General features: G+C 42.2%; 2 protein-coding genes across 3 annotated transcripts in view; one reads left to right on the top strand and one right to left on the bottom strand.

The window, feature by feature from the left end:
- Positions 1–484: 484 nt before the first annotated feature.
- Positions 485–14,864, bottom strand: ANAPC16 (anaphase promoting complex subunit 16). 2 transcript variants are annotated; one of them, XM_030570836.1, is made up of 5 exons: positions 14,778–14,864; positions 13,888–13,966; positions 11,527–11,681; positions 2,665–2,739; positions 485–1,310 (listed from the first exon to the last, which is right to left on the bottom strand). In XM_030570836.1, exons 3-5 carry the CDS (start codon positions 11,666–11,668, stop codon positions 1,195–1,197), a joined length of 333 nt encoding a protein of 110 aa, XP_030426696.1. In that variant the 5' UTR covers positions 11,669–11,681; positions 13,888–13,966; positions 14,778–14,864; the 3' UTR covers positions 485–1,194. The 2 variants fall into 2 exon arrangements, with proteins under 2 accessions (XP_030426696.1, XP_030426697.1); XM_030570837.1 differs by lacking the exon at positions 13,888–13,966 and having other exon boundaries at positions 14,778–14,862.
- ASCC1 (activating signal cointegrator 1 complex subunit 1) overlaps positions 14,842–22,711 on the top strand; it is a 54,600-nt gene continuing 46,730 nt past the window's right edge. Inside the window, 4 exon segments of the mRNA XM_030570835.1 lie at positions 14,842–14,909; positions 18,323–18,458; positions 19,657–19,756; positions 20,951–21,048. Of these exon segments, the coding sequence (XP_030426695.1) occupies positions 18,350–18,458; positions 19,657–19,756; positions 20,951–21,048 (307 nt within the window). The 5' untranslated portion in view covers positions 14,842–14,909; positions 18,323–18,349.

Raw genomic sequence — 22,711 nt, forward strand, 5'->3', positions numbered from 1 at the left:
CCTTTTGAGGGGCGTTGTGAGATTCAAATACATTTCCCCCAGAAAAATGTATCATATGTAAGTACTAAGATATTTTATTCATAATCTGTTTGAAATGAAATGTATCAGCACATGACATGATGTACATTTTCTGAGTATGCAGAAACTGTGTAACTATAGTGTGTAACGAGTAATATTGTATATTACTGTTACAGTATATTAGAAATGGATTCCTTGAATAGGAGATGGAATTTTATAACCTAGTAATATCGCTTTGCACTTTCGATATATTTTGGCACATTTTAAAAGGATGGCAAGAGTAAGGCAAGGAAGACTTGGTTTCTTTTGGGTGATTTTTTTTTTTAATTGGGCTTAAGTTTGAAGGTGGATTGCCATTATAACTATGGAGCTGCATCTTCTGCTCCATAACATCCCATCTTGTCCACAAAACAATTGATTTTGTTTCCTCATGTCCCCAAGCCTTAGAAAAGTTAAAGAAACAGACTTCAAACTCTTGAAATTTATTAGCCATTGAACAGTTTTGTACATTATGGTAAAGTGAGAGCAGATTTCAGTGTCCTGAGTCACTGCCTCTGCATTAAACTGCAGTTCCTTTCTCATATTCTGTTTACAGTCAAAAAAGAAACATGCTAGCAGAGAGAAGACTCAGCAAAAACAAGGATATCTAACTATAGAAATTGGTTAACATTTTTCTCTTCAGTTAACCCTGCACAGTTTGTTATCACATTCATCTTCAAAAAGAATCTTCTTTCCATTCAGTGCCTTGTGCTTTTTCCCTCCAGGATTTGGACTCAAAACAGCAAAGGTATCCAGGTCCTGAATGATTGATATTACCTGGCCAGTTCAGGCACGTACATTCCATTGTGAGTATAAATGATCGGGTTTTTTATAATAACCTTCCCTTCCCCTTTAAACAAACAGGTTATTTGCCAAGCCTTTAAAACTTACTGTATTTCATAAGTTACAGAAACCAGGCCCTGCTGAATTATTACCAAATGTCTATCCTGCAGAAGACTAAAAGGATTTACAGTTTTGTGGTAGTATCCAGTAAGTTGCAATTACAGAGCCACCTGGTGTGGATTTAAAAAAACATGATGCACCTGGGAACACACTGATAAATGGCAGCATATTTAAAAATCATTCCCAAGTGTTGTATATTTGTGTTGTCTTTCAACACCAGTGATCCCAAAGCTTTCAGCCTGAGGATGGAGTGAACCCCAGCAACTGTTCTATTGGCTTGTACCTCCACTCATCTGCTTCCAGTTCTTCCACTAAACCAGCTAGTTTTTCCATCCGAGCAACCTGTTGATCTACAAGAAGTGCAAAGATAAACGTCTGCAATAACATTTCACTTAAATCTTTTAATTAGCTGTATTATCCTTTGCAGCAGGGATGTCCTTCCCTAATAATCCAGGCATTGGAAAACAGTTTTGCTCCACTGTGTCAGACTAGTCTGAACATTTATCAAATTTTTTTTTTTAATTATTTTCCCTATAGAAGCAAAGACTTTATCAGATCCTACAAGAAAACAGACTTCATTAACCTTCTTCCAGGACTAAAAAAAATATGTCCAGTGTGAGACAGGAGATGTATCTGTCTGCAGCTCCCTGAACACACTGAGGCACTAATGTGGATCAGAGACCACAAGAGGGAAACACAGACTTGTTAGTGTAAGAAGCTGAAAACAATGTGAGGCTATTTTCTTTAGCATAAATAACTGGAGGCCTTAAATGCAACTCGGTGGTATTTCTTTGTATGTATATAACATAACATTTGAATGTTCTAGGCGTCAATGGCCAGAACCCTACTAATCTGGGGGAGAAATGAGGACACCTGGAGACCCTGCCATCTGATTAGCACAGCCACAGATTCTAGTACCTCTTCTATAGATCAAACACTTACTAGATGGAACCCATTAATGGCCTCCAGCATAACAGTATCCCATTCCATCTCATCTCTGATCATGCTCCCAATAGACTTTAACATGTTGACATTGTGAATGACTTATCTCCCACACCAATAATAATGGGGAGTATGGAGGTACACACAAAGTCCCTGACATGGGGATGGGGAATAAGGAACACACACACAACTTTTGGCAGGGGTGAGAAATCAGAGGAGTGGTGTTGCAGTGTAAATGGTTCAGCTGGAGCCTGGGACCTCCCCCCTCAGAGGGTCCTGGAGCTTGGGCTCCAGCCCAAGCCTGAATATTTACCCCACAATTTTACAGCCCCTCAGCCCAAGCCCTGCAAACCTGACTCAGCTGACACAGGCATTTAACTGCAGGGTAGACATGCTTACGGCTAGAAAGTGAGTCTGTATTACAACCAAGATTAGAATTTGTAAGGTTCCCACTCTCTGCCTACTGTTCAGACCTCACCACTTGTGTATATACAGTACAGCACAGAGCAATGGAAAATGAGGTTAGAAAGTCCCTGCTCCCACCCCCACACTGTGTGAATTGAATTCAATATTTGCACCATGTTTGAAAAAGGACCTAACAATAGCCTCACTTAGTGCTAATTCAGGAAGTTAATTTAAATAACCATTCTGCTTTTTGTGGTTCATGACACAATATGTTGCTGACCTTTGCTATATCTTCCTGCAGCTTTCTCAGTAAACTTATACACACGCTCACAAAACATACAATACTTGAGTGCTTACCATGTTTCACTTGCTTTAATGTAGAGGCAACCTGATAGCTGAAAACGGATTCACAAAGGAATCTTTCGGAGCCATCTGTAAATGGAAGAGAGAGTGATTTAATCTTTCCTAAGTTCTATGACTGAGAAGCTTTCAATAATTTTTATATTCAGAATGTGCTTTTCCTTTGCTCACCTACTTTAGACGCTTTGTCCTATTCTGGTAACATGCAGCACTTTGGTCTCTGGGCCAGGAAGCCGTGGGCTGAAGTCCCACACAAGGGCTTTGACTTATACCCAGTGCTGACACGGAAATGGAGCACAGAGTGGGTGTGCTGCTGCACTGTTTGGTATCATGGTACCCCTTTTGCCTGTTTCTGATGGTTGCTGTCAAGATGGATATGAAAGATGCTATGGCACTTTGATTTAAAAAAATCTTGGTCTCTGTGCCAACAATCTTTTCCTTAATAAAAGAAACTTGAATAATCTACAGCCTGAGAACTATTGCTGAGTTAATAAAAATTATTGTATTTGTCCACACAGTCATGGCTCTTAAGATCTAACTCTTTAGGAAGTCTTTTGAGATAGTTTGAAAGGTGCTCCATAAAGCTCAAGTTTTCCCTATATTTCTGAAAATATAGCTAAAAATTAGTTGAGTAGCCTTTGTATGACAAATGACAATTTGCCTGTCCAAATACAAAATGACATAACATTTCACCCTTAAAACTACATTGGTTTATTGTAAGTGTAACAGAAGTGCTGCGATTTCAATTAAGATTTACGTGTTCTCCAATGCAATTATAAGAGCAAGCACTGTGTCTATGCCAGACAGTGTCCTGAAAAATGGTAGGAGAATGATAATTGAAGACACTGTAGAAACTCAGCTGTGAATGGCTTTTTGGGAAGTTGTAGGGTGACTGACTTGTGTTCATAATTGTGAATTACTCCTTGGCTGAGGACAGTGCAGGGCAATATAAAAACAAATGTTTAGCACAAATGGTTTGTGGAAGGCATCTCAATCCACAATCCCTGCCTGAATGAAAAAGGAAGAGGCCGCTGTCTTTCTTTTTAGCTGATAATTCATACTAGCACTACAGTGTGCCACATCTCAGCCAGTCATGTGCACTTTTGTCATATAGAAAGCACAATGAAAGGAGACCAGGCTCTAGAGAGATGTAGTACTTGACACAATCTGTACTTAAAAAAAAAAAAAAAAATACAAACCTTAAAGCAAGCTATGGTCCATCAGCCTATCCATTACATATAGACCATATTATATTTGCTAAATGCAAATATAGATTCAATAAATCAGAAAAGGGATACCTACATTGGGAGGAAAAAAACTGGGCCTGATCCTGCAAAGTTCAGAGCCACACTGCTGTCAACTAGAGTTTAGCATACACAACTCATAAGTGTCTTAAACTCTTTAGTACCACCATATCTCAACCCTTGACTGCGCATTATTACCTAATATAAAAGGTCTTCTCAGGGAAAACAATAGTTATTGCCTTATTTGTATATAAGCCTTGCTCTATCAGCATCATGGTTTATTCTTACATTAACTGATTCTGCACCTGTAGATAGGGCTTCCCATTTCCACCATTTTAAAATGTTTTGTTCAGCACCTGAAAGGGCTATAATACATAGCCACTTCCTTAAGGATGATAAAATCTAATTATCTTGAAGTTCTGAGGTAGAAAAGAGTATATCTGATGCCACAGACAGATTACTGAATATATGGAACAATAGATAACCTTATAGTGGATTACAATTTCCTGATTAAGTGATACTTCCAGCATTTTTTATTCTATATGCAAGCCATTTAAAATAATTTCATTTTGTGTGTGCAAAATGTCATTCTAAAAAGCTAAGGGCAAAGAGTTACAATTCTGTGGATCACTCCAGCTCTCCATCAGCACAAAGGAGAGAAGCTCTTATACAGATTGAGCGCTAATATGTGTGGCTATTAGGATAAATAATAGTTAAGACATTTATACCTATTCTTTGCTAAATGAACTTTAAAGTCAAAGGATCCTCCAAAGAAAAGACATCTTTCTTCTACCAGACTGTGTTCTTGTGTATCAACTAAGATGGCCAAGCATTAAAATATATCAATTTATTAATGTCCTTCACTATCTTATGTCTTATTGCATGTAACGTAGTACTTCAGTACCAGTTTTAAAAATGAGCTGCTAACTAAATCGGACAAGTTAAGTACAGATTTCCATGCTGAAATATCCCTACTAGCCAGGCTGTGGGAGGCAGTCAGCTTTCACTGACCTTTTGCAATTATTCCTCCTTCCCCTCAAGCCTACTTGGTACTTCATGGTCACTGAAAAAATCCCAGAATGTGACACCACAAATAGCAGAAACCTTATTGCAATCTATAATACCTGTATGATCACAGAATTGTCTGTACTGAGTTTTCTTAAGTCCAGATTCTCGAGGACATGAACAGGCTGGAACTTTCCATAGCACATTTAGCAAACTCTTTACAATAAACTAATGTTGAATCTGATTCCTCTTAAAAAGGATGGAGATGCTCCAAACAGGAAGTGACCTATACATTACCAGATGGAAAAGCCAGGTTGAACTTAGTCCTCAACCTAATAAGTATGTAATAATTCTAGAAGAGTCCCTTCTGACAATGGGAGCTAATAATAAAGACATTAGGAAAAAGCATGTTACCCTGGTTCTTAAATATTGATGAGGGATTGTTTACATCATCAGACACAGTCTACAGTTAATTTTAACTGTTATTTAGTTGTGTGAACATGACAGGAGATACTTTCAAAGGCATCATACCTATCAAATACATAATTCTGGGTGTGACCTTCATTTTATTCCTTTCAGTTCCTCCCACAAGGAGAAGAGTCAGAAGCTGCCATATGCAGATTTCTAGCAAAATCTCTAATAAAGCTCAATAACAGTCTTCAATTTTGCATGTCACTTAATAGTCAGAAATCCTATTTTTCCCCTTCTCGTTTCATGCAAAACTCCTTTTCCCATGGCCTGAAAAGTCCACTTGCCCCAGGACAGCAGAAAGCCAGATGTCTTATCTGCAGATGACTCAAGTGCCTCTGCCACCGCATGAAGCTTTGTCAAGCTGCAGCACAATGAAAACTAAGTCTTTTCGGCCTCAGTGCAGCTATTCAGAACCCAGTGGATGGCAGTAAAACAGATTGGCAGTTCATTTTCACTCTGCTGTTGCCTGAGAAACTGGGCAACGGCAGAGACAGGCGATAGATCAACACAGTAAGAACTAAAAACCAACCTCGAGGTGGCATTGAGCAGTGTTTCTCAAACTTGTTGATACTAGGGACTGGCTTACTGTCTTCCTAAACTATGTCAGGTAGATCTCAGGGACCGGCGCTAGTCCATGGACCAGTCATTGAGAACACTGGCATAGAGTAGTGTAGCTCCCCACTGCTGCAGCCAGGAGGCTGGGGAAGAATAGGCTGGTAAAGGTCCATCCGCCTCCATAGTATCCAGGTCACTCGGGTGGAACAGAAATAAAAAGCTCCTCCCTTCCAGCAACCAGAGGTGGAGGGGGGAAAGGAAAGGGCCAGTTTATTAGACACCTACAAGCTACTGGATGATACTAAAGATTTAACCAAAGTGCAGGGGCAGCACCATTGCAGAAGTCCCAGGATCCTCCACTATCTGAGCAGCAGTAGTGGAGAGAAGTTGGCTTCTTACCTGAGCCTTGCTCCTAGACAGTAGGGTCCCTCATCTTTCATATCAGTCTTTGGCTAGTGGTTTAATCCTGTTTACTAGGTATCTGATAAAAACTTTTCTAGCTGTGTGTGTGATTGGATAGAAGTGAGTGGACATGAGTGGAGCAGGCTGGAAAGATTGATTGAATAAGCATAATGAGAGAGCTTGGAGAGAAGACCAACAATATAGGGGAAGAGAGAGAAAACACAATATGGTGAAAGGAGATAAAGAAATGAAGAAATGGACACTGAAGACAACACAAGGATCCATGATAGGTACAGTGGAGTGAAACCAGGAAAGGAAGTCTAACAAAATTATAGGAAATGTGCTAAGTGTATTAATAAAAAGATGAATACACTATCTTTTAAATTGCAGAGTTAGTGGTAGTACAGTATCCAGGGCCAGCCTTAGTGAAAATGGCACCCTGGGCAAATTTGCATTTTGGTGCCCCTGGCCCACAGCTCCCATGGGCTCCCCAGGCTCTCTTCCCTCCCTTCACCCCAAAGTCCTGCTTCCCCCTCCTGTACCCCTAATCCCTGCATCCCCTTCCTGCATCCATGTGAGGAAACTGACCTGGATGCATGAAGCAGCTGGCATTGCTGCTCCTCTCCCCCGCACACCCCAAGGGGGCTGTGAGGGAGGGAGTTAAAAGCAACATTAGGGCTCCCTGCATCCAGGCCTTTTTCCCCAGCTGGGCTGCGTAAGGACAGGGCATGAGAGCACCAGCTCCTGATACCTCACAGCGCAGCCCAGGTGAGGAAAGTGACCTGGTTGCAGGGAGAAAGCACTGTTGTGTGTGTTGGGGGGGGGAGGGAGGGAGACTATATGAGGATCTAGTATCAGGATCAGCTGTGTCCCCAAAAGACCAGGCCAACCCTCCAAATCAGATCAGACCCACATCCCTCCCCAGACCAAACTGAACCAGACCCACATCCCTCCCAAGACCGAACCACCCAAAGGCCAGCCCTGACAGTATCTTTCACTCTGCTCAACAGAAGATGAGTGGAGTTTTTAAGCCTTGCCAACTGTCACTATGGGAATTTTGCCTGAATAGAGGCTGAACAACAGGGCCCAAGGAAAGTGAATTTTCAATAAACTGAACAGAAACCAAACATAGGCTAATGTATATGCAATCCTTAGACTTCACCTGATTTATCTGATATGGCAGAATGTGATTATTCTGCATTACATTTTTAATCATTTGTACAGAGCCTATCACTTAAGCAACTAGGCTGTACTTACAGAAATGCTACAAAACCATGAACATTACATCATTCCTTTTTCAATTGATTTTAGCAAATATTAAACTGGAAGCAAGCTAAGTAGAAGTTAGGTAATCTTCTGGCAATCCCTGGCTTACTCAGAGTTTAAATAATCAAATATATTAACTTCCCTCCATACCTTGTAATTTCCACAAGAATAATCATAACCCCATGCAGGTTAAAATTACTCATGTATCTTAAAGCATCTTAGAAATAAGGGATTCTGCAATACATTGTCAATAACATATGACAAAAAACATTATTTAAATCTGCTCTTGATAGTACTACCAGTAAGTCCAAAATCCCTTAAAGAATCCAAGGGTACGTTATTTTAAAAAATTCTAAAACTACCTGAAAAAGATGTACAATTGGGTAACATTTATGAATATTTTAACTGCTTTCTTTGAAAAAAGGCCACCACAATATGCAGCCAGCACATTAACAACTGTATCCATTTGAAGAAAGAACATGTGGGATGTTATCTAAGAAATTAAAAGCCTAAATTAAATGAAGCATCCTATAATGAGGATAGCATTAAACTGCTGCTGCCACTCAAAATAGATTAGTCACCATGTTATCAGGAACAGATCGACCGAAAGCTATATCAAATAAATGTATCTTGCCTCACATCCTAAAAGGCTCCTAAACTAAACAAGGGGAGAAAATTTCAAAGGTTGGGGCATTTTAAGTATGAGAATCTTGCCACCAGTCCTGGAAAATCCCATCCCAGGATCCAGTTCTATTTAAAGGGATGAATCAGAGGCTGATCTACTGTTCACCATTATCAGAATACCATTGTCATACCGGCTCATCTTCCAAGCCTCCTTTGCAATTAAAATGCCCTCCACTGTATTAGTGATGTGCTCAAATAAAAGGATATTAATGTTCATTATGTTTTAATACATATGCATCCCACCATATCTTTAAAATGAAACACTGATATTACCAGCTTACCTAGGCCCTTTAAGCCTACATACCAAAAATTCTATTCTGCTAGCTAGACCTTCTGAAGCAGAGTCACTCATCAAGTCAGTAAGTTGAAGTACTTCATAATTTTAAATTTATTTTGAGGGCTCATTAAGTTCTGTGAATAAGTCTTTAGTCAGAATTATTTCAAGTCTGGCATACAGACTAATGTCTAAAAATCTTAATTAGTGATATGTAGTAATTACTACAGCGCTATCAGTACTCAACACATCAACTAACCTAAGTAGTATTAGGTGATAATTTAAATTTATCTAGTGTCTTTCATTCACAATTATACATACAACGCCACTGAAACACAATCACTTCCAAGGTAAGAGGACTGTAACTGACACACAGCTCACTGCACAACAGGAAAGGGAGGGGAAATAATGGCCATGAAATTGATGCAAACATCGGGGCTTACACAGTCATGGCCCTATTCTTACATGGTGTGCAATAAGAGCAGACAGATCTCAAAGACCCGCCTCTCCCTCAAGTAAACTGCGAGGAATCTGTTTATTTACAGCAGAGAAACAAAAGCCAGAGTTGACCCTGTTTGGATTTTAACTGGTAGTTCCACAGAGTTTAGGTGATGCTGATGCTTAGATCACCCAAGCCACTGTTCCTTCAAACTACACTGAAAGAGCAGATCACATCAGCGCCATAACTGACAATATTAGTGCTGTTGTTCAAATATAGGGCATTGACTTAAATGGGAGCAGCAGGAGACCCATGTATTCTAATGAACATAACACACTGTACTATACAAAAACTCCAGCGTTACAGAACTAAAAACTATGAGTTTCAATCACAGGCATGTTGTGTTTCCCATCATCAACAGAAGGACCCTTTTGCCTGACCTTGCACTCCTCCATCCTACAGCTAAAAAGTAAGGGGAAAAAGGCAGAAGGCAAATAGAAAAAACAACAGGGCAAGTGGAGGGCTGGACAATTGAATAGTTTTATGTATTAAAACAATGAACATTAACCTCCTTTCATCTGAGCACATCACAAATTATTTACCATTGTCAAATATTGTAAAATATTCAGCAAGAATACTCTGATATAGGAGGTGGCCTATCTTTTGGATTGCATCATGGTGCCATCTGTTAGCAAGTCTCTTAAATATCTTCATCACTGTTGAGGAAGGTGAACTAATTGAAAGTTGAGCATCCTGGTTGGCTTGAATCTTGAAAATAAACATTGTATGTATATATTTATTTGTATACCAGGCCATTAATTTACATTGCAGTTTACAAAGGACATTAAACAGGTTAAAAGACACAGTCCCTGCCCCAAAGAGCTTACAATCTAAACTGACTAGACAAACAGAGAAATTAACTCATAAGGGAGTGGGGAGGGAAAGGAAGATTCATAGTCATTGAACTGCCTCACCCAACACAAAGAACAGAGTCTTAGCCATTAAGCTGCTTGAAACATTGACCTGTGGCCTACTTAGCATAGGTGCATTTACAAATGACTTTTTTTCTTTTATAATTGCTATGTGTTTATTTCTGCTTAATTTCATTTTTCTTTTCTTTTGTAACTATTCAGTCTTGAATAATATTCACATTTAAATGTTAACATAATATTGCTAAAAAGGTAATAGTAATTATTCTTTTTTTTTTAACTTTAATTGTGTTTTGCATTTTTCTGAGTTAAAATAACTCAAGTAAGTAACTCTTTTGTAATTAGGCATATGTATTTATCTAAGGCTAGGCCTATAGGAGAGCATAAAATCTTACTCTTTTTTGTTATCGCTCTAATAAATTAGTGCCTTAAAATATCTGACCGGTTAACTGACCAATTATTTTTGAATCAGTCAAATGCCCAACACTAGGAAAATGGAAGCATATATCATAAGAGCACACACTCATATCTAACTGGAGATTAGATAATTAGATCTAAATTATTATTAGATTTTAGACAAACGCAGTTGCATTTCAGATACTCAAATGAAACATGTAAGGCCAAGTTCATCCCTGCCGTAACTCCACTGACTTCAGTAATAGCAGGGATGAATTTGTCCATTATTCAGCAATCTGAAAAGAGTCCCATAGGCCAGACCCATCTTTGTACTACAGCCCCGTTGCATAAGGTAAGCTGATGCAAAATGGCCATATGGCATGCATTTGCCCCACTATCACAGATGGCCTGTATGCCACCTCTGTGCATGGCTCTGCCAGCTTTGTGCCACCTCTACAAGTCCTCTTTCCCCTGCATGGGCACAGGGCCTGGGAAGGCACAGGATGGTGAAAGCAACCTTCACAACTGCATGGCCCACTGGAGTAGGGGTACAAGTTAGCCCTCAGAGCTACTCTAGTCTATGCTGCAGCCAAAATAGGCCATCTTGGTCCCTGAGTATTGGAGCCACAAGCTGCCTTGCCTTCTGTTTCTGCGCTGGCACAGCCATGAATCTGACTCTATGAACCTAAATAGAAGAGGATTTGCCAAAGAATAATATAACCCAATCAGTCATCTCTATAGTAATTTTCAGTTATGACACCAAAGAAGTAGCTAGCAATACGAAGCTGACACAGTCATGCTCTCACTTTGTCAGATGCAGTCTTTCCTGTCCCAACTGCTGCCATGCTTTCTGTGAAGTCTGAGATTTTTGTTTTATGGGTCAAAAAATCAGACTGTTTAGATAATTTTTTTGAACATATGAAGGAAGAACAATCCTATGCCATTTTAAAGTTTGAGATAAATAGGGGTAGATAATTTATCATAATTTTAGGAATGAAGGAAAGAACATGGTGGCAGGGATATATTGAAAGCAGAGACAGACCTCGTAACCGCCTACCCAGATCTCCTTCCTTTTACAGTTAAATCCTTGTCTGCTTTATGCCTAAAATGACATTAAGGGTCCTAACTTTTTATATATTCTGTAAACTGTATCAACAATAGTTTATTGACAGCAAAATGTGAAACAGCAATCACCTTCTAACATTTCTCCAGCTCCTTTGGGGTATGTAAAGAGGGCTTTCCGTGGTGGGGCAAGTTCTGAGACACTGAACCCAGATCCAGTTACAGAGCTTCCACTGACTCCACCAGCTGAAGAGGATGAAGAGGAGGCTGCCATTTGTCCCTTTAACCTAAAGGCAACAGAGGAAATGTTACTTTTCCTTCTCTAACTAATTTTCGATAACTCAGCACATCCTTTTGCCTTCAGAGACCTGGGTACAAACCGACTCACATTCATCAATGAAAATTTGTTTGGTGATTCCTATCTTAGTCTTCCACATCTCAAGTCCACCACAATACTTGGCATCATTGGTTGTCTGATTGCAGGGCATTATAGATCACAAGTAAGGTCCACAGGGAGAAAGTTCAGTGGCTAAGGTTCTAGACCATGGCATTATAAAACAAATAACTGCATGGCTGAGAACTACTGGCCTTTATTAGCTATCTTTTTCACTGAAAAAAGTAAGTTTTATTTTCTAATTGGAGCTCTGCACCCTAGGAAGAACAGATATTTGAGAGCTGTATTGTGGCTATCTTCAAACTACAGCATATTTCTTACGAGTCCTGTGGCACCTTAAAGACTAACATGTATTGGAGCATAAGCTTTCGTGGGTGAATACCCACTTTGTGGGACGCATGTATTCACCCACGAAAGCTTATGCTCCAATACATCTGTTAATCTTTAAGGTGCCACAGGACTCGTTGCTGTTTACAGATCCAGACTAACACGGCTACCCCCCTGATACCAGATTTCTTACATATATTTTAGTACAAAATGCAGTTCACAATTTTACCACTTGGTGGCACACAAAAATAAAAAAATAATGCTAAAATGCCTTGGCAAAATGGAAACATCAGTCGCAACAGAGTATGCATAACTAATTCAGTACAGAACATTATACTTCATTCACCTTCTGCAGATACTTTTTTCCACCACCCACAAACATGAAGAGAAAGTCTCACTCCTCAGTTGTGCAAAAAACCCACAAAACATTCTAGAGAGCCACAAGTCTGCACCCTCCTCACATCACTCTGTGTGAAGAAATGCTATGGTCTTTAAAAGGGTCTTGTGCTCCTAAATGTGCTTTTTGTGTTTTATCTTTTTGTTTTTAAATTGCATTTGACAATAATAATGGTTGGGAATCCTTCTGGCCATTTAGCAGTCTGCCATCTGATCACTTTAACTCCTCACATGTACACCTCCCACCCTGCCTTTAACACTCACCTTCCTTATTCTTTCAGCATAACAGAATGGCTTAAATATATTTTGATAGGGCATTTGACCTTTATCCCTTTCCATTTAGACATGGAAGTGTTTTTTGTTTTTATTACCCACTATAATTTCTCATCCATCCTTTACATTTTCCTTTGGTGATGTCTACACTATGGGAACTATAGAAGCACAGAGACAGAACCCAAGATGAACACTGCTGGGTTATAACTGTGTTCTCTCTCTTCCCCTAAGGCTACTGACTCCTTTGCTTGTCTGGCCCATTAGCCTTATAGGACCTATACCATCCTCATCCCTTCACTCACTTCCTTATTCATTACCAATTCAGGACTTCCCTCTTGAAACCCAGGAAAGCTGGATGTCAAGCTCAAAGTGGGAGCAATTATTTATCCACTCTGCATACCAATTTAAAATTACATTTCAGCTCAGCTTTTTGGGAATAGATGCTGATTCATCAGCAGTTCCATATTTTGAACACAAAGCTGGCTGCAAAGAGAAACTGTTCATGGTTGCATGGATCTAAGTCCAGGTCCTCAAAGGTATTTAGGGCATTTAGGAAGTTAGAAGAGTAAATACTTTGAGGATCTGGGTCCTAATCATATGTCACAAAGCTTCTGAGCTTGAGGAGAAAGAAGTTGATGAGGGTAAGTCAGTTTCCTTCTGAGTCTATCTGCACCTGGAAAGGGAAACTAACTAGGATCCTACAAACCTAGCCACTCCTAATTTATAGTAGCAGGCTCTATATTTAAACTTTGATGAAGGAGAAAAACAAAGGTGCATAAAAATGGGAGAAGGAGAATGTGGAAAAGTACAAAAAAGAAAGAGAGCAAAGAGCAGATAAGAGGGAGACACACAAAACAGGAGGAAGAAAATAAATATGGGAGAAAAACAGAGAAGAGATGACAGGGGTAAAGAAACAGAAGCAGCAACTGTGGTGCTAATTTCAAGGCAAATACCCTCCTTCAAGGTGAGAGAAAATACAGGTAACATTACTGTCTAAAATGTTACACCTATATTGTGCTATATTTAAATATTTGCATAAAACTCCTCTTGACATCAGTGGGAGCCTGACAGAGGATTCAGGGTGGCACTGCCCCTAACTCTACGTCGTTCACAGTTCCTCTTCCTAGAATGAGTCAGGCATCCCTAGGGCAGAGGCATCCCTCACTCCACATTAACAGATTTCTAGTGGGAAGATTATGATATCAGTGAGTTAGTGGAAGAGGGAAGGTCAACAGGAAACCACCTAGGAGATGAAGGCAACGTGTGTAGGGATTGCCAGAGCCCTTGGTCAAGGTGGACATTTGGCAGCCCCCAGGCAGTGCTTGGTGTCTCTTTTCCCTCCACATCATGGCTGAGTGGATGGTTCTCATTTTCTTTCGGCCCAGGGGTCTGTACATCCTTCACCCGCAAGCGTTTCTGTAGGTCATCTGCCCCCGCGCGACCACTGCTGGGTCGGGGCATCCCCCTCAACCAACCAGCACCGCCGGGGCGGGGCGGGGCGGGACTGAGAGCCCCAAGGGACTGGGGGAGGGGGGTGTGCCTTGGGCGCGGTGGAGGGTCCCGGTACTGGGGCTGGGCCTAGCGTAGCTCTCGCCGCGGCGGCCGTGGAACGGGCCGGTTGCCACGGAGCCAGCCCCGTGCGCGGCGGAACAAGGGGGGAGGTGGGGCCTCACCCTGGGCCCCCAACGCCCCTGCTCTTAGAGCGGGCGCGTGCGGGGGGGGAGGGAGGGGATCCCAAGCGAGCGGACCCCGCCCATGCCGGAAGAATATCGGCAGCAGCAGTTTCTAAACTGCCACTGCGCATGCGGACGGTCAGCTACAAGAACATAACGCATGCGCTGAGCAGCAGCTAGCTACTGTGGGGTGGGGTAGCGCTCTCCCTCTAAAACTGCCACCTACCCCTCCCTACCCGACGGCGCCCCGGTGAGTGAGGTGGCTAAGACCGGGCCCAGGTCGCCCCCTCGCTCCGGCCGCCCTCACCCCGCAGCCTCACCTGGTGCCCAGACGGCTTGGCGTGCCGAAGGCGGCCTGAGTGTGTCGCGCGCGCGCTACGTTCTGGTCGGGCGCGAGCACGCACGGCCCCGCCCCCTGTAACGGTGCGGGCTTTGTCGCGGGGTCACCGAAGGTGCGGGCGGGCCTGTGGTAGCTGAGGGGGCTTTGCGTTTGAGCGAGGGTGGGGGGCGGTAAGAGGAGGCGCCCCGCTGCGCCTGGGGGTGGGTGGGTGGGTGGGGTGGGGTGCTGCTCTCCGTTAAGTGCGTTGAGTCGCCCGTGCGCTCCCCCAGGCACGCTCTCTGCACCTGTCCCGGGGCTTGCGGGGCCGGCACCCTAGGCCCTGCCCCACTCTCAGCCCCTGCCGACGTAGGTGAGTGCTGCGTGCAGCGGCTGCAGTGCCGCCAGCAGGCAGGCCCGGAGCCCCACGGCAACACGTGGGAGGGGCGCTTCGCTTCCCCGTTTCTTTGCAAAACCAACAGACCCCAAGCTCCTGCTAGGACCCCGCGTAGCTGCGTGCGGGAGAAGGCTGCGGTTCCCTGCGTTTGTCATGTGTGCGGGACTAAGGCTCTGTGTGTGTCATTGTAGGATTTAGGCCAGTGGCTCCCAGGCAACAAAACGTCCTGGGAGTACCCAGCCATGCACTCCTGTGGCGTGGCATCGGTCATCCACACGCAGCATCTCGCGGGAGCCGGGCCTCATTCTGTAACCTTGTTACTGTGCCCACAACCCGCTGTTTCTTCTCCGCTATGTCCTCGCCACCCCATTGTGCTGCCAATGCTTCTTTGTAGCATATAATCTGGGCCTCAGTCCTGCATCAGGTTTTGTGAGCACAGATTCCTGTGCTAATGCAATTTTGTCAACCTCGACTATTCAAAAATCACAACTCAGAAATAACAAAATTGGCTTTAAAATCATGAGACTGAAAAAAAACAAACACACCCATCAAAGTAGAAAAGCTTTGTTCTTTTTTTTGGGTGTATAGGGTGCCCTTGCTTAGAATTTTCAAGCTTTTACACTACAACCACAAGAACTAGGAAGGAACTTACTTTTTTTTATTTAGATAAAAACTGAGATTATTACATAATTACCTCTAGAACCTGGAGCTTTAAGTAAAGCGTTATAGGTTGTGAGACTGGCAACAATATTTGTGGACCTAGATTAGATTAAACAGATTTTTTTTTTTTTTAAACAGGCAGGCTTTTTTCCTTCATAGTGTCATGCAGAGTTAAGGTTTCTGATAAAGGAGAAACTCTCAGTTATGAAGATTAATGGGAGGAGGAAATGAACATTAATCCTTAAAATTCAATCTTTGCCTATACCGAGGTGGGCAAACTTTTTGGCCTGAGGGCTGCATCTGGTTTTGTAAATTGTATGGAGTGCTGGTTAGGAGAGGGGTTTGTGGCCCAGCCTCCATCTGTCTGCCACCCCATGGGACTCCTGCCCCATCCAACCCCCCTGTTCCCTGACTGCCCCTGGACCCCTGTCACCCCCATTCAACCCCTCTTCTCATTCCTGACACCCCCTCTCAGGATCCTTGCCCCATCCAACCGCCCCTTCTCCCTGTCTCCTGACTGCCCCCTGGTGCCTCATCCAACCTCCCCACTTCCTGACTGCACCTGCCCCCCGCCCCCCGCCGCAGGACTCCTTCCCCCATTCAACCCATTGTTCCCACACAACCGCCCTGCCCCCTATCCACACCCCTGCCCTCTGACCAGCACACCCAAACTCCTCTGCCCTCTATCCAACCCCCCCTGCTCTGTGCTCCCTTACCACGCTGCCTGGAGCACTGGTGGCTGGTAGTGCTACAGCTGCGCTGCCCAGCTGGAGCCAGGCCACGCTGCCTCCGCCATCACCACACAGCACAGAGACTGGGTCAGGCTGGGCTCTGCAGCTGCACTTCCTTGGGAGCTCACAGCCCTTCCACCCAGAGCATTAGGCTGGTGGCAGAGCGAGCGAGCTGTAGGGGAGAGGGAACAGCAGGGGAGGGGCTGGGGCTGGGCCTGGGGCTAGCCTCCAGGGCCAGGAACTTTGGGCCCTGTGGGCTGTAGTTTGCCCATCTCTGGCCTATACTGTACACAAGTTTTCAATAAGTTCTAATTATTTGGGAGTTTGAAGACAGTGACAGGCTGAAGTTAAAGTTTGGGTGCCTCAACTGTTTGTTTAGATACCTTAATATATTTAGGTTTATTTTTAAGTTTAACTCAATTTCCTATCTCAGGTGTATGATGATTGACTTTTGGATAATTACAATATACCTAAAATATAGCTTACCCTAAATTTTTGATTTGCATTTCAGTCTTAACTCTGTTTTAACATAGCTTTTTGTCAGGGAATTTCCTTTTTTTTTTTTTTATTAAAAATTTCCTATAGGGACTCTAAACAAGATACTCAGCATATGTTACCATGTAATATTTCTAATGATTTGTACATACGCAGTTTCACACAAATATATATTTTTTAAATTTTGAACGTTTACCAGATATAGGTACACAGTGGCGGCTTTATCTCACTCTGGAGCAGCACAGAACAGCTAAAGTATTTTGCGTAGTTAATCTGAGTTTGCAGCTGCTTTGTTTTGCCAGCGTAGTGCAAAACAGCTGAAAATGTACACAGCACTTTCTTCCTCATTCCCTGCAAAACTACTTCTTCTTGCTCACACACTCATAGAACTTAGTTTCCCTCTATTTCCTGGTCTATCTGTTGAGTAGATCTGGTGCAATGGGTTGCTTTTGAAAAGATATTTAGGATCAGAGGTCATTTTTGTTGTTGTTTTTCATAACCAGAAGTTTATCTGTCAGGAAGAATTGTCCTCTTTTAAAATGGCCGTCATCTCCTATTGCTCTCAATCATCCTGAAGCCACAGCGGCCATCAGGGAAGATGGAGGCTTCCTGTGCTGTGAGGAGGCAGAGACAGGCCCATTGATAACAGCAGGAGAGAAATTTCTGTGACTTTGGTCCTTTTGAGAACAATGGGAAATGGCAGTGCTTTGGAAAAAAGGCAGTTCTGTGCGGAATTCTCTGTAGTAGACCATGGTATTTTTCAGCCTCTGCTGAAGGAGAAAATTTCAGTTATGAAAAATAATGTCGGAAAATTGACCGCTAATCCTAAAAAATGTAAAATGTGTAGTATAGGCACAACATTTCTGTGAGTTTTTAATTATAACATGGGAATTTCAAAGAGTTTGTGGTTGATCATTAGGGACCAAAAAAAAAAAAAGGCTAGTGCTGGGAGCTAAATCTCTTAAACTTTAATTTCTTACTGAAAGACTATTTTCTGAGATTTTACAAGTAGTCTTAATTAGAAACTGAGAAATTTAAGCAAACTTTAAGAAATATAAGTGCTATAATATTGGGGAAGAAACATTGTTGCTGTATTATTCATATGTAACAAAAAGGATGAATCTCTTGTTTTAAGTGTGAAACTCAGCCTTAACTACAGAGTCTCTACTAATGCCTCCATGATAAACTCTTAGAAAGTACATATAGGAAACCTGGGAATTTACAATTTCTAGGGAGATGTCAGCAGAATTATTTTTATTTCGGTAGGGTGCCATCATTGGCAGGAAGAGCACAATGGAAGTTCTGCGTCCAACCCTTATAAGGATTGGAGGGCGCATTTATAGGAAAAATAATATTCGACAGCAGACCTATCCAAATGAAGAAGAGGATGATTTCTGTGCAGGTAAAACCTAACATGCGGGGGCCCAAACTAGTATTAATATAATATATTGCAAAGTGAGGAATCAGCATTCAAGACTTACAGTGAGTTGGCAAACTCAGGGTCTGAGCCTATGATGAGCTCGTGGTGGGCACAGGGGTCTGCCCTTATTGCAGGACTGGGGACATGAGTGAAGGAATACTTTGCATGGTTCTCTAGCAGTCCTGGCGGAGGAGCAGAATACATTCTGGTTACAAAATGTTGGCTTAGGTGATTGTGAATTTGATGTGGGTTGCTGGCTATCAGTTAATTTGTTGATTGAAAAATTCAGCAAAACAATGTTATGTGTTTAAAAAAAATCTTTTATTTAAGATGATCAGTAAAAATGTTAAGACTTTGTAGCGAATATTTTTTCCCTCTCCTTGCATTCTTCTTGATATTTTCCACAATGAGTTTAATTTTAGAGTTAATAAGAGTTGAGGTCATTTAGCACCTCCTTGGAAGTGCTCAGGACCCTTCGATATCGGCCCTTAAATGGGTGTCTTCTTGTGGCCATCTAATGTGGATTTTGAAAGATATCACCTCTTTAGATGGCTAACTGTTCCTTTTCTATCTTGGTGTACTCATCTGTATGTGTACCATATTAAGTAATGTTTGTGTGGGTCCTTGTAAATATAGAAAAGCCCAAGAATATCTGGTAAACATCCACCATTTGTTTCAACTAGAAAAGATTGAAAGAACTGGGCAAACTCTAATATGCTTCTTGCCACCCGAACCCACCCCTGCTCACACTGAGCTTACCAGGTTTGGTTGAAAAACAAATATGACTAAGTGGTCCATGGGTGAGAGGTGGGTCTTTAGATCCTCTGATACTTAGTTCTCTGAAAAGGGCAAAAGGCCAGTGGGCTACTGCTCAACAGGCAGAACAATTCTTTAAAAAAACCCTGTTGGACCACTGGGCTATTATGCAATTGCAACCAAGAGAAAAACTGTTCTGTAGCGGGCTGAAACTGCTACTTTTTTAACCCTCCAAGAATGGAAGATTTAAAAGTAGTGTCACGTTTTTCTGAGCAAGTAGTAAGGTGAAATAAAAGCTGTGTCTGTGACAGAAGGAGCCACTTTGTTCTTTTATTTAACCTTGGGAGAAGAAAGCCAGTGAGAATGTTGCATCACATAGAACACTATCAGCCTTTATAGAACAGTTTGATTTTCTACTTTATAGGCCCTGGGGATCCTACAGATGAGCCTTGTGATGCCTTCATGGTGGAAGAGACTGAGAGAGGTTTCCAGTGTACAGTGGAGGTTCCCAGCCTGCTATACAAGTGAGCCTACATGTTGTTTTATTTAAATCCTCTTTTACAGAAGAATCTGTCAGGGAGGTTAGAATCTACAGCTGCCTCTAAGAATCCAGACTTCTCAAATAATTTCCATTTTGTGGAGAGCTCTGTATTTGTGTTGGGGAAAGGGGTGTGAATCCCCCTCCAATGTATCTGTTTCACATTTGGCACTTAGCTCTCACCATGGTGGCAACTGCATCTTGTGCTTTCTTGCTGATAGCAGTTTTTTGGGCATCTGCTCTTCAGACATGAAAGCAAGCCAGGAAGATGGAAGAATGTGGGGAAAGACTGAGGTAAGCAGCCAAGGCAGGGGAAGCTGTGAACACTTTGTGAGAAGGCACACTCAAGATTGCAGTGTTTTGCTAATTGAATATTTGAAGTGAAATACACCTCTACCCTGATATAACGCGACCCGGTATAACATGAATTTGGATGTAACGTGGTAAAGCAGTGCTCCGGGGGGGGAAGGGGGAGGCGGAGGCTGCAAACTCTGGCAGATCAAAGCAAGTTCGATATAACGTGGTTTCACCTATAACACAGTAAGATTTTTTTGGCTCCCGAAGACAACGTTATATCAGGGTAGAGGTGTAATTTAATGTTCACTTAGGGTATGTCTGTACTTTGAACTGGAGGTGTGATTCCCAGCTGGAGGAGATGTCCCCATACTAGCTCCATTAGAGCTAGCAACCTCAAAATGGAGTGTAGGCACAATAGCGTGAACAGTAGGAGGGGTTCACACTGCTGTGGCTGCACTCCATTTTTAGTCCGCTAGCTTGCTCAGAGTTAGTGCAGATATGCCTCCTCAACTTGGGAACTGTACCCCTGCTAGAAGTACAGAAATACACTTGGAAGTATCTAGCTGATATGACAGCTTTGTCTAGTGATATTTGCCAGTTTTTTAAGAATGATTATATTACAATTATATACACAATTTATTTCAGTATGGATGGATGGTTAAAATGACTGTGCTGAATTGTGTTCCTTTGCTACACATTTTCTAGGTCTCTGCTACATGTTCTCTTTGGTACTGAATGATATGGTAGTTTCAGAGGACTCCCTTGGGGGAATCCTCCCCCTTTTACCCCCCAAGGAAGAAAAGAATAAAGCAACCAAACCCTGCCTAGAAAAATAAAATAGTGACATTTTGTGCATGACAGTATAGCATTTGTATGTCTGTAGGTATATCATTGGAAAAAAAGGAGAAACCAGGAAGAGACTGGAAACAGAGACTCGAACTTCTATCAGCATTCCCAAGCCTGGAATGGAAGGACAAATTGGTGAGCTTTAATGTGCACAAGATGAATGAATGCTCTCTTGTCCGCTCCACCTTTGGTGTGTATTTTGTGCACAGGACTGAGAATCAGGAGACTGGTCTTCTAGTCTCAGCTCTGACACATCACTGACTCTGTGACCTTGTGCAAGTCACTTAACTTTTCTTTTTTTACCCTATTTTCTGTTTTAACTTTGTAAAGTGCTTTAATATCTGTAGATGAAAAGTATTATTTAAGACCCTAATCCTCCTAACACAAACATATTCATTACTTTAAGCCTCCAGGTTGTTCCACTGAAGTCAAACCTAGCAGTAGTCTAAAGTTAAGCGTATGTGTAAGTTTCTGCAGGATTTAGGGCATAAGTTCTTGAATAATTTTTCTATTAACAGCAGCAGTACTAATGGGGAGTTATACATACACGTTGAGAGAAGATGCCTTGCTATGTATGTACATGTGGAATAAACTTTCTTTAAATGCACCATAGGTCATTATAATGCTGTCTTTTTTTAAAAAAAGAGGTATTCTAATAATACTTGCATCTTTTGTTCTTGTTACTAGAACTTCACAATGAAAATGAGTGGGTTTGTATTGTATGCACCTGTTACACTTAGTTTTATAATAACAAAAGAGCATCATAATGCCCATAATATACTGTACTTTGTGGCTTTTACAAAAGGAATGGAATGTCTGAAGCAGACACACACTGCAGCATGTTATGGGCATTATGATAATATTAGTGTCACATGTCCCAGTAATTATATACATAAATGTCCAAAAAAAAAAAAGTCTTTCATAGAATCATAGAATATCAGGGTTGGAAGGGACCTCAGGAGGTCATCTAGTCCAACTCCCTGCTCAAAGCAGGACCAATCCCCAACTAAATCATCCCAGACAGGGTTTTGTCAAGCTTGACCTTAAAAACCTCTAAGGAAGGAGATTCCACCACCTCCCTAGGTAACCCTTTCCAGTGCTTCACCATCCTCCTAGTGAAAAAGTATTTCCTGCTATCCAACCTAAATGTCCACCACTGCAACTTGAGACCATTACTCCTTGTTCTGTCATCTGATACCACTGAGAACAGTCTAAATCCATTGTTTTTGGAACCGCCTTTCAGGTAGTTGAAAGCAGCTATCAAATCCCCCCTCATTCTTCTCTTCTGCAGATTAAACAACCCCAGTTCCTTCAGCCTCTCCTCATAAGTCATGTGCTTCAGCCCCCTAATAACTTTTGGTGCCCTCCGCTGAACTGTTTCCAATTTTTCCACATCCTTCCTGTAGTGTGGGGCCCAAAACTGGACACAGTACTCCAGATGAGGCCTCACCAATGTCAAATAGAGGGGAACGATCACATCCCTCGATCTGCTGGCAATGCCTCTACTTATACAGTCCCAAATGCCGTTAGCCTTCCTGGCAACAAGGGCACACTGTTGACTCGTATTCAGCTTCTCGTCCACTGTAACCCCTACGTCCTTTTCTGCAGAACTGTTGCCTAGTCATTCAGTCCCTGGTCTGTAGCAGTGCATGGGATTCTTCCGTCCTAAGTGCAGGAGTCCTGCACATGTCCTTGTTGAACCTCATCAGATTTCTTTTGGTCCAATCCTCTAATTTGTCTAGGTCCCTCTGTATTCTATCCTACCTTCCAGCGTATCTACCACTCCTCCCAGTTTAAT

The sequence above is a fragment of the Gopherus evgoodei genome, chromosome 7 (assembly GCF_007399415.2).
Source record: "Gopherus evgoodei ecotype Sinaloan lineage chromosome 7, rGopEvg1_v1.p, whole genome shotgun sequence".
Taxonomy (NCBI): domain Eukaryota; kingdom Metazoa; phylum Chordata; order Testudines; family Testudinidae; genus Gopherus; species Gopherus evgoodei.

What these genes read in the sequence shown, in the direction of transcription:
- ANAPC16 (XM_030570836.1), bottom strand. Translation starts at nt 11,668, where the DNA reads ATGGCAGCCTCCTCTTCATCCTCTTCAGCTGGTGGAGTCAGTGGAAGC. An exon ending in AGCTGGAGAAATGTTAGAAG is followed by an intron (nt 2,740 to 11,526) that starts GTGATTGCTGTT and finishes TTCCATTTACAG; the next exon opens with ATGGCTCCGAAAGATTCCTT. An exon ending in ATTAAAGCAAGTGAAACATG is followed by an intron (nt 1,311 to 2,664) that starts GTAAGCACTCAA and finishes CACTTCTTGTAG; the next exon opens with ATCAACAGGTTGCTCGGATG.